The sequence below is a fragment of the Muntiacus reevesi genome, chromosome 16 (assembly GCF_963930625.1).
Source record: "Muntiacus reevesi chromosome 16, mMunRee1.1, whole genome shotgun sequence".
Taxonomy (NCBI): Eukaryota; Metazoa; Chordata; class Mammalia; order Artiodactyla; family Cervidae; genus Muntiacus; species Muntiacus reevesi.
This window is the reverse complement of record NC_089264.1, coordinates 23,949,008-23,964,955: the sequence shown is the minus strand read 5'-3', so window position 1 is coordinate 23,964,955 and position 15,948 is coordinate 23,949,008. Positions and strand designations below refer to the sequence as shown.

General features: G+C 39.4%; 1 protein-coding gene across 2 annotated transcripts in view; it reads left to right on the top strand.

Annotated features, from left to right (window-relative positions):
• Window positions 1-15,948, top strand: part of DAPP1 (dual adaptor of phosphotyrosine and 3-phosphoinositides 1) — a 55,219-nt gene that overhangs the window by 18,195 nt on the left and 21,076 nt on the right. For both annotated transcript variants that reach the window (XM_065907289.1, XM_065907288.1), the window contains exons 2-3: window positions 3,762-3,884; window positions 6,250-6,383. In XM_065907289.1, coding sequence (XP_065763361.1) covers window positions 3,762-3,884; window positions 6,250-6,383 — 257 coding nt within the window. The remainder of the gene's footprint in view (window positions 1-3,761; window positions 3,885-6,249; window positions 6,384-15,948) is intronic.

Here is a 15,948-nt window from a genome sequence, read left to right as displayed (position 1 = left end):
TCTTTTGATCTTTTTTTTAAAAAAATTGTTATTTATTTATTTGTTGGTTTGTTTTTGGCTGTGCTGGGTCTTCATTGGTGTACATGGGTTTTCTCTAGCTGCGATGAGCAGGGGCTGCTCTCTAATTGCAGTGCACGGGCTTCTCTTTGCAGTGGTTTCTCTCGCTGTGGGGATCAGGCTTCAGGGTGCACGAACTTTAGTAGCTGCAGCGCACAGCCTTAGCTGCCCTACAGCGTGTGGAATCTCCCTGGACCAAGGATCAAACCCACATCCCCTGTGTTGGCAGGTGGATTCTTAACCACTGGACACCAGGAAAGTCCCCAACCTTTCACTCTTTATGAACACAATCTTGAACCATCCTTACCAAAGATGGACATGTTCCTACAAAGGATATGTAATGCTGTTTGGCTTTATAGTCACTTCCCTGAAAGATAACCTGATCTAAAGTTTCTGGGAAATGATGCTTAGCTCAATGAGGAGAGGAAGTTTAGGCATTTGTGGAAGAGTTGTTTGGGGAATGAAGAGCCTTGTTGCCATGCAGACATGGTGAAGTATAGGTGGTTGTCTTAGATTTGCCCGGGTCCAGAACTCCATGAAACCTGTGATGGCCGTGCTGACTCTACCAAGCTGCTACCAGGAAATTAACTACCCTACCAAGAAATTAACAACCTCTGAGGTGTTCCAAATTAGAGCACAGTGTAATGCTTTATATTCAAGGATTTCCTATGTGCTTATGATATATAGTTACTGTTTAAGAGATTACCATAAAAAAACTCTCAGCTGGGACTTCTCTGGTGGTCCAGTGGTTGAGTCCATGTTGCCAGTGCAGGGGATGCAGGTTGGAATCCTGGTCAGGGAACTGAGATCCTGCATGCTTTGCAGCACAACCAAGAAATTAAAAAAAAAAATCTCAATAAAAACTGCTGTCAAGCTGTAATTATCAGAATTCTATAAATACTTTAAACAGACATCATTAGGTCTTGTTGAAAAGAATTCCAATGTCCAGACTCTTTACATTTTAGAATTTTGTTGCTTCAGATAAGTAATCTATTGACTTAAACTGAAATGTCCATTCAAAATATAATTATTGGCAGCATACATTTAAGAACTTGTGATCTCATAAAGATTTCATTTATCAAAAAAATTAGTATTCTGCTTGTAACCAAACCTGAAGTTTTTGATAGCCTCACTTTTAGCTCCTCCAATTTCCCTTTGTTTTTTTAAAATTCAAGTATCATTGACATACAGGATATGTATGTTCAGTTCAGTTATTGTTCAGTTCAGTTCAGTTCAGTCGCTCAGTCGTATATGACTCTCTGCGACCCCATGAATCGCAGCACTCCAAGCCTCCCTGTCCATCACCAGCTCCCAGAATCTACCCAAACCCATGTCCATTGAGTCGGTGATGCCATCCGTTAATCTCATCCTCTGTCGTAGGTTCCAATATTTAAAGAATTTGGTGCTGAGAAGATTTGAGCACATTTGGGAATTAGTCCAATGAAGGGGTAAATAACTCAATGGGATTTCTTATAAAGATGCTTTTCCTTGCCATTGTTTTTAGTTAGCAAGTGCATTTCTAACTCAGGATGGAGGCATCTCTGCCCCAAAGAGGAAATGTGCTAAAGAAGCAGACATTAGGACATGCTGATTTAGAAAACAGCTCAGAGACCTATTAGAAACTCCCTCTGCCTTTGGTCTTATGTTTAATTTTTATTGTCAGGCTAAAATATCATTGCACAGGACACCCCAGCAGATCCATCATGCTCAGAGCGGGGCACTTCCTTGTACACCACTCACACCCCTGTAACAGTACTGAGTTCACTGACACGATCGACAATATTTGTGTAGCTGTTCTTGTCTCCTTCCCCTTCGCTGCCCTGCACTGTAGCTCTTAATAACAGCTGCTACCCACCACGACCTAGCTTCCCATATCTGAAAGAAGCTGACAGTAATCAACAAGTATATTTGAGCAACAAGAAAATCACACCTCAGAGGCAACATCACAAGTTATGGCTTTGGGGATCTCAACGGCTTCACGACAACTAATGTGTTTTGAGCTCAACTGTTTGCCAAGACTGCTTTGACCATTATGTGTGTGTTACAGCAAGCAGAACTTACTGCTGGCCCATGAGGTACTGCTGTTCTTAATTCTATTTTAGAGGTGAGAAAACTGAGGCTTAGATTGGTTATACAACTTGCCCAAGGTGTTAACAGCTGTAAGGGGTTTCACGTGGATCAGGACTCTGGCAAACTGACGCCAGAGACCACAGTCCTAATCACCACACTGAACTGTCTCTATTGATTCATTGAAAAGAATGGGAAAGGAAAAAGGAATGAGGTGCAGAACAGGGTGCCTGGGATGCTCTTGTCTCCATAGAGCTGGGACTGGGGACATGCCTGGATGCCTCTGGACACAAAGGATTCCTCTCAGGAGGAAGCACAGAAAATGGGTAACACTGGGGCCCTCTGAGGAAAGGAACAGGGGTGATGTGGATTAAAGGGGGAGAAAAAAAGCTCCATTTTAATTATGTCTTCTTTTGAACTATATAGATTTTTTTTTCTACCATAGATATATGTTACCTTTTCTAATGTGTTTTTGTAGTTTATTTATTTATTTTTTTAAACACATACATTAGTCTGAATATCCTTGGGACTTCCCCAACTCTGCAGGTATTTGTGAGTTTTAAACAATATTGAATGGGGCTTGTGTCTCTGTATAAAACGTCTGAATTCCTTGTGTTAACTTCATGTCCCTCATGACAATGGACTCAGTGGTTTTACACATTACAAAACATGGTACCACACTTTTAAAAGAGAGTGTGATAGATCAAAAGAAAGAGAGAAAACTGGCCCAAGCCTATTCTTATGGTTATTTTTGACTTGAAATTTTAAAAATATTTCTGTCTACAAAGTAATGTGTGTTTGTTTGCTAGGACTTGCATGAGTAAGTACCACAAAATGGCGGCTTAAACAGAGGAAACTGATTGTCTCATGTTCTGGAGATGAGAAGCCCCAAATCAAGGTGTCAACCCCAAGTAGGGTTGGTTCCTTCTGAGGGCTATGAGGGGGGATCTGCTCCAGCTCACCCTTCTTGACTTACAGATGGCCGTCTTTAGGGAGAGTGTTCATAAGGCACTCTCCCTGAATGCAAGTCTATCTCCAAAAGTCCCCTTTTTATGAGAGGACACCGGTCCTATTGAATTAGGACCCACCTTTAAAATGGAAGTGTTAGTCACTCAGTCGTGTGTGACACTTTATGACCCCATGGACTATAGCCCACCAGGCTCCTCTGTCCAAGGGATTCTCCAGGCAAGAATACTGGAGTGGGTTGCCATTCACTTCTCCAGGGGGATCTTCCCAACCCAGGGATCGAACCCAGGTCTCCTGAACTGCAGGGAGATTCGTTACCATCTGAGCCACCAAAGGAGACCCCTAGGACCCACCTTAAGAACCTCATTATGACTTGCTAAAGACCCTGTCTCCAAATAAGGAAGCATTCTGAGGTACTAGGGCTCATCACTTCAACCTAAGAGTGTTCAGGATACAATTCAACCCATAACACTCTGGGATAAGGCAAATCCCTCCTTTGCCCTTCAGCCTCATCCAGCGATTTCGTTTTCTTGATGTCTTGGCTCAGAGTTTGGTCCCAGGGCTACCAGGGTGGAGAATGTTGCTGAGGTAACCTCTGAGAGGAAAACCCAGTGCAGGAAGGGTCCCCGCGTGGTTCACTCTGAGTGAAAGTGCTGTTGTCTCCTCCCCAGGTGGTACCACGGCAACCTCACTCGCCATGCGGCGGAGGCGCTGCTCCTCTCCAACGGATGTGATGGGAGCTACCTTCTGCGGGACAGCAATGAGAGGATTGGGCTCTACTCTCTCTCTGTGAGGTAGGATTCATAAGAACTATGTGAATCTAGTGGGGTCCCAACTCTTACTTATATGAGCACTGACTTCAGCATCACATGCAGATTGCCAGAAAATGGAATTCTCTTGATTCTTGTTAGATCAGCAGGTCCAAGGATGCCAAGCTCTGAGTGGAGAGACTGCAAAAAAACATGCCTGCTCCTTCCATTAGCAGGGGAAAAATCATTAGATCTGGGACCAAAAAAAGAAAAAGTTAAAGCTGAAGGAGATTTTTTGAATTATTTAATCCAAAACTCTTGCTTGACTGACGAAGAAACTGAAGCCTGAAGTGGTAAAGTGTCTTCCACCCAATAAAACAGTGCTAGAAACAGCACCAGAATCCTCATCCCTGGAGCCTGGCCCAGTACCCTTTTCACTGTTCTTTGCTTCCTCTGGAAAATCAAAATGACGTATGGCTATGCAACTTTCATAACCACAAACTCAAGCAGGCAACATGAAACTTTTAATTTTTTTCTATAAACAGAATTTCTCAAAGTTCCATTTCCCCCAACTGTTAAGAAAGTTAATCCAGTCCCCACCAGATATGCCTGGCTCAAAACAGTGATTGGCCAGCCCTTTCAGGATTTCTCCCCCACACTTTCCCCTGGCTGACTTCCCTTTCAGAGAAGGTGACCTAGCCACCTGATAATCAGGGGCAGTCATTGGTTGGCTGTTAGCATCTGTCACCTTGGCTTCCACTGACCTACAGCAAGTCTCACTGGGTTCACAGGCAGTTGCTAGGATATGAGGACTCCACAAAATTGCCTCATTAACCTCAAACCATTATTGTTTTATTTCATTTGTAAATTTTCTAAACAACATCTTTGGGGAAATTATTAATCAAAAGTGGAATTCTGCTTGATGTAGGAATTCAATTCTGGGTTGAAGCAGGAATTGTGCTTTCTTGAATCAACAGCAAATGTTAAAATTATATTAAAGGTTGGATCATTGATCCTTGATTGCATGGATCACTCCAAAATCTCAGACAAACCTGTGGAATTGTTGACTCAAAGAAAGTTAACTTTTCACTTTTACATGTTTCATAAGCCTTACAAAGAGATAATACATATATTACATCTATATACAAATTTAAAATATAAATTGTTAATTTCCATTACAAGCACTTGGAAATGATTTAAAAATTAATAACCACCACAAAATTAAGAAGAACCACAGACCAGCTCAGGAGAATGATTGTTTTCATTCATTTGTTCATTCACTTCCTTAATAATATTTCAGAGCACCCACTCTGTGCCTACCACTTTGATAAGTGTTGTAGGAGATTCAAAGACCTTGTCTTCAGGAAGTCTAGCCTCACAGGGGCAATAAGGCCATATATAAATACCTTACTACAAAGGAGAGTGCTATAAATGACATGAAAGACAGCAAGGTAAGTGTGTGGATTGTTGAGAAGAGAAAAAACAAGTAACTCAAGCTGGAATATCATGCAATATTTGATAGTAAGTGGCATTTGAACTGACACAATCAAAAACAAAGTGGAAGAAGTCACAGGTGGAGGGAACAGTACAGGCTAAGGGACAAAGGTAGAAGCTCCTAGGAGAATAGTACAGCCAGTTGGCCTATGGCAGTTGGCAAGACGTGGTCCCCAGACCAGTAGCATCACTTCAGAGCATGTTAGGAATACAAGTCTTGGGCTCAACCCTGGACCTACTAAATCAGGAATTCAGGGGGTAAGGCCCAGAAGTCTGCACCCTCTGGGTGATTCTGACTTCTGATTTTTGCTAAAGGTGGAAAGTTACCTGAAAGAGAAGAATAGTGGAACTGAGGCCATGTGTGTATGTGTGTGTATATGGTTATAGATATAGATAAAATTTAATTTTCTGCCTTATTCCAAAAACAGCAATGTAGGAAAGTTGGTATTTTATTCAGCAGGGAGTGGAGCAGGGGTGGGAGGCAAAGGACTGGGCTCACATAACTGATTAGGTGAAAAGAGGCAGAATTTGTACTGACTCCCAAGTAAGGGAAGAAGTCCAGGCACAGAGGAGAATATGGGGAGAGGGTGATTGCCATTTCTATCACCTCTCTTCCTGTCTCTCTTACACTTACGCCTCAAGGAAAATACAAACAATCCAGTTGAAAAATGAGCAGAAGACCTTAATAAAAGTTTCCCCAAAAAAGACATACAGATAAGCACATGAAAAGATGTTCAACATTACTAATTATTAGAGGAATGCTATTCTTTAAATGCCAGTGGTTTTGGTGATTGTGTCATAACTCTGTTTTGAGAAAGGCTTCATGGTGATACTCATGCCTAAGGTTATATTTCCCTTCAAAAAAGATACTTGTTTCTTTAATAGCATTACATTTTCCCCCCTTTTTTTCTTTTAGAGCCAAAGACTCTGTCAAACACTTTCATGTTGAATATACTGGATATTCATTTAAATTTGGCTTTAATGAATTCCCATCTTTGAAGGATTTTGTCAAGCATTTTGCAAATCAGCCTTTGATTGGAAGTGAGACAGGTAAGCTATGCACATATAGTTGACCTGAGAGATATTGTTTCAGAAGGGAGGTGGGACAAAATGGATTTCAAGTAAATTGTTGTCACTTCTATTCTATTGGATTATGTGCATACTATATACAATTGGGTATGTTTAGAAACGTATTTTTCAATTACTGTGCCATATGCTACATAAATAAATTACATATATATGTGTGTGTATATATATATACACACATTTCAGTATTATCTTTAGGAGAAAACAAGGTGCTTTGTACAAAATAGGTATTTTTCTCAGGATATATTATTTAATGGATTGACTAAAAGTACACATTTTTTTTTAATGGTCTAATGATGTATACAATAAACAAAGAAAGAACAGAGGAAAGAACAACTTTTTGATTCATCAGAAGTTTAGGTATGGGCAGTTTGTATATCTGGGAGACACAAAATGTTCATTTTGAACAGTTTTTGAGCATTTCTAAAGATGAAATTTACACTTAAATTTCCCAAAGGTCATGGAACAGAGAAAATGCTGACTAAAAATTGTTCTCCCGAGTCTTGGTTTCTTGTAAATTTTTAAATGGGGTTTAAGTATGCCTGAAAAAGTTTGAAATTTCCTTTTTAGGTGGTTAGAGTGAAACCAGGACATTCAAATTAAAAACAAAGCATACTATCTTGATTTTTTAATTATCTAACTCATTTGTCTGTACTATTTAAAGTAAGTAAAATATTTCCTTTGTATTTGTCTTAATAGAATCACAATTTTTTGTGTCCTAAATGATGATAATTCTCAGTTAATCAAAAGTTGGACAATTCCAAGAACCAAGCACAAAAGGAATTCAAGTGTTAATAACACAGTCAGTTGCTGAGAATTTGTACACACTCATGTTCATGGTAAACTTGGTTAGCGGGCTTTTTGTTAACCACTCTGGGGAGAGATACCACTATTGCCTTTTCCTCTTCTGTTATTTCTGTGGCCCGAACAGACCCTGATATGAATCATACAGTGTTGAGCAGAGACGGAAACCACAAAATATTTGCCTTACCTTATACTGACCGTACAAGGTCTGTAATAGAATATTCCAAACTGTAAGACTGAAGTGATCATCTTTTTTTTTCTTTTTTCTGGTGGAAATTCTCCTAATCAACCCTGAAAATTACCATTTAACCAGCAGTAGCTCTCATAAATAAAGGGCAAGTGGGGATGAATTTATTTCCATTGCTGTTCACTGGAAGCAATGTTGTTCACTGTCTAAGTTGTGTCTGACGCTTTGCGACCTCATGGACTGCAGCACGCCAGGCTTCCCTGTCTTTCACTGTCTCCCAGAATTAGCTCAAATTCATGTCCACTGAGTCGGTGATGCTATCTAACCATCTCATCCTCTGTGGTCCCTTTCTCCTTTTGCCTTCGATCTTTCCCAGGATCAGGGTCTTTTCCAATGAGTCGACTCTTCCCATCAGGTGGCCAAAGTATTGAAGTTTCAGCTTCAGCATCAGTCCCTCCAATGAATATTCAGGGTTGATTTCCTTTAAGACTGACTGGTTTGATCTCCTTGCAGTTCAAGAGACTCTCAAGAGTCTTCTCCAGCACACTACAGTTCAAAAGCATCAATTCTTTGGTACTCAGCCATCTTTATGGGCCAACTCTCACATCCCTACATGACTACAAACCATAGCTTTAACTAGACAGACCTTTGTCAGCAAAGTGATGTGTCTGTCTTTTAATATGCTGTCTAGGTTTGTCATAACTTTCCTTCCAAGAAGCAAGAGTCTTTTAATTTCATGGCTGTAGTCACCATCTGCAGTGATTTTGGAGCCCAAGAAAATAAAATCTTTCACTGTTTCCACTTATTTCTCCTTCTATTTGCCATGAAGTAATGGGACTGGATGCCATGATCTTAGCTTTTTGAATGTTGAGTTTTAAGCCAGCCTTTTCACTCTCCTCTTTCACCCTCTTCAAGAGGCTCTTTAGTTCCTCTTTAATTTCTGCCATTAGAGTAGTATCATCTCCATGTCTGAGGTTGTTGATATTCCTCCTGGCAATCATGATTCCAACTTGTGATTCATCCAGTCCAGCATTTCTCATGATGTACTCTGCTTATAAGTTAAACATGCAGGGTAACAATATACAGCCTTGATGTAATCCTTTCCCAATTTGGAACCAGTCCATTTTTCCATGTCTGGTTCTTACTGTTGCTTCTTGTCCTGCATATAGGTTTCTCAGGTATAGTGGTCTGGTATTCCCATTTCTTTAAGAATTGTCCACAGTTTGTTGTGATCCACATAGTCAAAGGCTTTAGTATAGTCAATAAAGCAGAAGTTATTTTAGAATTCCCTTGCTTTTTCTATGATCCAATGGATGTTGGCAATTTGATCTCTGGTTCATTTGCCTTTTCTAAATTCCAGCTTGTACATCTGGAAGTTTTTGGTTCATGTACTGCTGAAGCCTAGCTGAAGGATTTTGATCATTACCTTGCTAGCTTGTGAAATGAGCGCAATTGTGTGGTAGTTTGAACATTCTTTGGCATTGCCTTTCTTTGGGATTGGAATTGAAAACTGACCTTTTTCAGCCCTGTGGCCACTGCTAAGTTTTCCAAATTTGCTGGCATGTTGAGGGCAGCACTTTCACAGCATCATCTTTTAGGATTTGAAATAACTCAGCTGGAATTCCATCACCTCTAGTAGCTTTGTTAGTAGTAATGCTTCTTAAATCCCATTTGACTTGACTTCACATTCCAGGATGTCCAGCTCTAGGTGAGTGACCACTCTGTGGTGGTTATCAGGGTCATTAGGACATTTTTTGTACAGTTCTTCTGTGTATTCTTGCCATCTCTTCTTAATCTCTTCTGCTTCTTAGGTCCTTACCATTTCTTTTCTTTATCATGCCCATCCTTGCTTGAAATGTTCCCTTAATATCTTTAATTTTCTTGAAGAGATTTCTGGTCTTTCCCATTTCCTCATTCAATTGTTTTCCTCTATTTATTTGCATTGTTCACTTAAGAAGACCTTCTTATCTCTCCTTGCTATTCTTTGAAACTCTGCATTCAGATGGGTTTATCTTTCCCTTTCTTCCTTGCTTTTTGCTTCTCTTCTTTTCTCAGCTATTTGTAAATCCTCCTTAGACAACCACTTTGACTTCTTGCATTTCTTTTTGGGGGGATGGTTTTGGTCACCACCACCTTTACAATGTTACAAACCTCCATTCAAAGTTCTTCAGGCACTCTGTCTATCAGATCTAATCCCTTGAACCTATTTGTCACTTCCATTGTATAATCATAAGGGATTTGATTTAGGTCATACCTGAATGATCTAGTGGTTTTCCCTACTTCCTTCAATTTAAGTCTAAATTTGGCAATAAGTTATTCATGATCTGAGACACAGTCACCTTCCAGTCTTATTTTTGCTGACTATATAGAGCTTCTTCATCTTTGGCTGCAAATAATATAATCAATCTGATTTTGGTATTGGCCATTTGGTACTATACCTGCTTGGAGTTGTCTCTTGCATTATTAAAAGAGGGTGTTTGCTATGACCACTGCATTCTCTTGGCAAAACTGTTAGCCTTTGTCCTGCTTCATTTTGTACTCCAAGGCCAACCTTGCCTGTAACTCCAGGTATCTCTTGACTTTCTACTTTTGCATCCCAATCCCCTATGTTGAAAAGGACATCTTTTTTTTGGTCTTCTTATATTAGTTCTAGAAGGCCTTGGAGGTCTTCGTGAAACCATTTAACTTCAATTTCTTTGGCATTAGTGGTTGGAACATAGACTTGGATTACAATGATGCTGAATGGTTTGCATTGGAAACAAACTGAGATCATTCTGTCAGTTTTGAGATTGTACCCAAGTACTGCATTTTGGGCTCTTCTGTTGACTTTGAGGCCTACTCCATTTCTTCTAAGGGATTCTTGCCCACAGTAGTAGATATAATGATCATCTGAATTAAATTTGCCCATTCCTGTCCATTTTAGTTCACTGATTTCTAAGATGCTGGTGTTCACTCTTGCCATCTCCTGGAAAGTTTTTAAATTTCTTTAATCTCCTCCCTTCAGGCTTATTTCCTACTTGTGCCCCAGCCTACATTATTTTTGGCAATTCTTGGGCACTGGCGATGGACAGTAGATGTTGAAGCTAAGGACTCTGTTTCACCTACTTTGATTTTTGTCCTTCTGTTTGTCTCCCAGGTGCTGGGACTGTGAGTGAATGAGTGAATGAGTGACTGAATGAATGATGACTATGAGCTGCAGCTCTTTGTGTTCTTCAAAGCCAATGTCATTGTTACTTTCAGCCTTCTTTTCTCTCTCCAAGCAAAGCTGGCTTCCTTCTTTTAAACTGTCCCTCTAGATTCTATTTTCAATCTCTTTGGTCATTCTCCATGCTCCTGTCTGGATTTTCTCCAAGTTAGGAAAAGGTACATATTCTGCATACCTGCAGACTTCGAAAATCATTTTTTAAAGGGTTTTTTAAACTGAAGTGTAGTTGATGGATAATACTATTGTGTGCATATAGTGATTCATAATTTTAAAGTTTTACTCCATTCATAGTATTATAAAATATTGGTTATATTCCCTGTTCTATATAATTATCCATGAAGCTTATTTTTATACATATAGTTTATACCTCTTAATCACCTACCCCTCTGCTGCCCCTCCCCTTTCCCTCTCTCCACTGATAACCACTAGTTTGTTCTCAATAACTGAGAGCCTGCTTCTTTTTTATTTTATTCACTGTGGTGGTGGTTTAGTTGCTGAGTTGTGTCCAACTCTTGTGACCCCATGGACTGTAATCCACCTGGCTCCTCTGTCCATAGTATTTTCCAGGCAAGAAGTGGATTGCCATTTCCTTCTCCAGGGGATCTTCCCAACCCAGAAATCAAACCTGGGACTCCTGCATTGCAGGCAGATTCACCAGTTTGTTCTATTTTACAGATTCCACATATAAGTGATATATAGTATTTATCTTTCTCTGTCTGACTTACTTCACTTAGCATTATGCCCTCCATCCATATTGCTGCAAATGGCAAGATTTCATTTTTTATGGCTAAGTAGTATTTCATTGTGTGCATATATGTGTGTCTTATTTAAAATGGACATTTTGCAGTACTTTCTGGCTGAACTTTTTTGGCGCTGATCCAATCACTATGTGATTGGGCCAATGTTGGGACAAACATGGGACAATGTTAAGCTTTTCCAGCAAATACAGTCATCTGAATAAATGTCTGTGGCTAATACAACAGGGATTATAAAGATTTGTAACCCAGACTCCTGTAGTAGATTTCTCCAAATCTAAAGCTTGCTGTACCTCTTGTCATTAATATAATATTTATTTTATTTATTGCAATAAAAATTGGGAAACTGAAATTTTCATCCTCTCCATTGCCTCTCCTCTCTTTCATTCATTACCAAGTTGGGAACTTGCTGCTATTTAAACCTCTGCTATAGACTCCAGGTGGTGATAGATATGCACTTGACAGTCTGGCTTCCAACCCTTGAGTTATATTCCAGTAACTATAAAAATTCCTCTTATCTGTCCCTGCCAGCTGAAGGCAAAGCCACTAAAGCTGGGAACAAGAGGCAAAACCCATAACTTATGAGTGTTCCTGTTTTGTCCTCTGGGAGTAATAGGCCTCAGGAAACAAGATAACATGCCTGACGTGCTGAAGCTGTGACGGCTCTTAAACCCAGCTGATCCTTGGAAGTCACAGAGGCAGCACTGTGACCTATGAACAGCAGTGAACAGAAACTGGGATTCCATCTCCTAAAAACTAAACTCTTGTTGTTCATTTAAGAGCTGGCTCCTGCAAAATTGTAATTCAAGAGGATACATGTACCCTATATTCATAGCAGCCCTATTCACAATAGCCAAAACGTGGAAACAACCTAAATGCCCATTGGCAGACAAATGGATAAAGATGTGATATACAAGTATATCACACACACACACACACACAGTGGAATACTACTAAGCCACAAAAAAATGAAACAAAGCCATTTGCAGTGACAAAGATGCAACTAGAGATCATTATACTAAGTTAAATAAGTCAAAAAAAGAAAGACAAACACCATGTGATATCACTTACCCATGGAGTCTAAAATATGGCACAAATGAACCTATCTATGAAACAGAAACTGACTCACATGGGGAACAGACTTGTGGTTGCCAAGGGCAGGGGGCAGTGGAAGAAGGGTGAATTGGGAATTTGGGGTTAGCAGATGAAAGCTATCATATATGGAATGAATGGGTAACAAGGTTCTACTCTAAAGCACAGGGAACTAATATTCCATGTCCTGTGATGAACCATAATGGAAAAGAATATAAAAAGAATATAGAACCATAATGGAAAAGAATATAAAAAAGGATATATATATATATATATGCCTGAATATATATGGCTGAATCACTTTGCTATGCAGCAAAAATTAATACAAATTGTAAATCAACTATACTTCAATAAAAAGTTTTTAAATTAATAAAAAAGAATTGGCTTCCAGTGATCAGGAGACCTCTAGCTAATGATTCCTTGGTCACTATCAGATGAAGTGCAAATTTTAATTAAAATTTTTGCTTGGTTAAGGATCACCTGGGGAAGCATTTTCCTGCCTCATGAATGAGACCCTGTCAGGGTCCTGACATCCAGATCTCTGGAATGGGAAGGACTAGAGCTGGATATTTCAGGCCTCTCAGTCCAGAACCCACTCAGGCCAGCCTCACTCGGTAGAGCTTGGGAGTGAATTTATTTAAGAGAGACTTTATCTTTGAGGGCAATGGGAAAGATAATCAAATAACCAACAGCTGTAAGCTTTTGCTTTACAGCTTTCTGTCTATATAATGTCTTCGGTAGAGTGAAAACAGAATCCTTGGTTCTGGGTCATCAGAAAATATTGGCACTCAAGATAGGTGACTCTAGCCTATAGGGATATATAGTCTTTTAAGATTATTTCCCCTATTTTATTCTTATTTTATTTTATTTAAACTCCCAGGATTTCTGTTTCCTTAATAAAGAATGATAATTCTTGTGAACAAGATCTAACCCTCCTAATAACCTTCAGGATTCTATTATTCTTTTTTTTCCTATTATTTTTTCCTTAATTCTCCTTTTCCCTTGTAATCTCTCTAATCTCCATTAAAGTTTCTGTTCACTGTAATTTCTTCTTATTTCACTCTTAAGATACTTCTCTTTCCCAAAACCCAATAATCTCCAAAGTATATCTTAGAGATATACAATGTACCCATTTGCTTTTACTGTATTCAATAGCACTTTTACCTTTTTAAACATATTTTTATAAGATATTTTAATTGTTTGATGTGGACTGGTTTTTAAGTCTTTATTGCATTTGCTACAGTATTGTTTCTGTTTTATGTTTTGGCCACGAGGCATGTGGGATCTTAGCTTCCCAACCAAGGACTGAACCCGCACCCCCTGCATTGAAAGGTGAAGTGTTAATCACTGGACTGCAAGGGAAGCCCCTAACTATTTTTAACTCACTTATTTTTTAAACATCTTCACACTCATATATAAACTCTATGAGAAGAAGGATTCTTGTCGTTTTCTTTCCCTGTTATGTCCCATCGCCTAAAAGAATAAATGCTACTCATGACCCACAGCATTCCGTAGAGAGTATACCAATACCAACGTCCACACTGCAGCTTTTGGGGCAATGTAACAACTAGCAAGTTGCTGGCAATTTTTACTTCCAAAATATGTACAAAGCATAATTTGAACATGATTTGTGTTTTATGTATGCTCAGTAGTTATTAAATTCAGACTCTACCTTTCATTTGTAATAGTAAAGTGAAGTGGCTCAGTCATGTCTGATTCTCTGCAACCCTATGGACTGTAGCCCACCAGGCTCCTCCATCCATGGGATTTTCCAGGCAAGCATTCTGGAGCAGGTTGCCATTTCCTTCTCCAGGGGATCTTCCCAACCCAGGGATTGAACCCGGGTCTCCCGCACTGCAGGTAGACTCCTTACCATCTGAGCCACCGGGGAAGCCCTATAATAGTAAGATGTTATGTGAATCTTTTACTCATATTTGTACATGGCTTCTAAATTCAACTCAAATAGATTTGAAAATATGAGAGTTTTTTTTTAGTATGGACATGTTTGGTTCATTATTAATTTTTAATGAATCCTCTTGTATTTGACTCCGGAGAAGGTGATGGCACCCCACTCCAGTATCCTTGCCTGGAAAATCCCATGGACAGAGGAGCCTGGTAGGCTGCAGTCCATGGAGTCGCACAGAGTCGGACACGACTGAAGCGACTTAGCAGCAGCAGCAGTTTGTATTTGACTAAGATTTGTCTTGGAAAATGTACCCAGCATTTATCTTTATGCTTACATGTCCAGATAGTAGTAAAATAAAAATTGCCTTTTTCATGACCTTTTATCTGTATTGCAATACTTTTGTACATGAAATTATCATGTACAATTTATTATAAAAATTACTGTGTTGTGACCTTAATCACCTAACAAGCATGAAAAAAAATAATAAGTATTGTGTTTATGCTTACCCTTTATAGTGATTGGTTCTCAGTTTTGAAGATCCTATCTGGTTCTTTGTTAAATGTCAAATTTCCACTTCTCTTTTTGTTCTGATGTGGGGATTCCCAACCTTTTGATAACTGCTACAGTTATTATTTTATTTTGTGACTCTAGCCATTTCATCTAGGTGACATTTTAAAATGATTAAGTTAAAATTAATTTTAATTTGAGAATTACGTGACACTTCTGAAAATAATTGGCGATAACTTGGAATGTTGTCAAATCACATCCAGGAGTCACTTCTTTTTTTAAAAAGTACTTTTATTTATCTATTTATCTTTGGCTGTGCTGGGTCTCCATTGCTGCTTGGGCTCCTCTCTAGCTACAGCGCACAGGCTTCTCATTGCAGTGGTTTCTCCTGTTGCAGAGTACAGGCTCCAGGGCATATGGGCTTTCGTAGCTGCAGCATGTGGACTCAGAAGTTGCTTACTCCTGAGCTCTCGAGCACAAGCTCAATAGTTGTGTGCACAGACTTAGCTGCTCCAGGGATGTAGGATCTTCTTGGATCGTGGATCAAACTGGTATCTCTTGCATTGACATGTGAATTTCTTTGCCACAGAGCCACCAGGGAAGCCCAGCAGTCACTTCTTCAGGTTATGTTTGCCAGAAATAAAAATCTTCATTCGTAGATGAGGCATGTTTAGAAAAGTAAAAAGCAGGCAAGGAAGAGAATGAAACAAATCTTTGCGGAGTTTTACTAAGTTCCAGGCACGCTATTAGATATTTTCACACATACCAAGTTATTTAATCTTCTGGACCACCCACAGTCATGGGTAAAGTGGTCCTATTTTCATGTTAGGAAATAAAAACTCAGAGATTTTCATTTATTTGCCCAAGTTGCAAGCATAGAAGACATTAGTGCTGAGACTGGAATCCAGGCTAACCTGGTTTTAAAGTCTGTGCGTTTTCCATTCACTTTGTGTTCTCCTAACACTGGTGTCCCAGTGACACTGCAGGCAATATTGCCACAGCACAGAATGACTTTGAGTGGATTAGGATGGAGACAGTCCATGCCACGTGATGCAAAAAAGGCTTGTAGGATA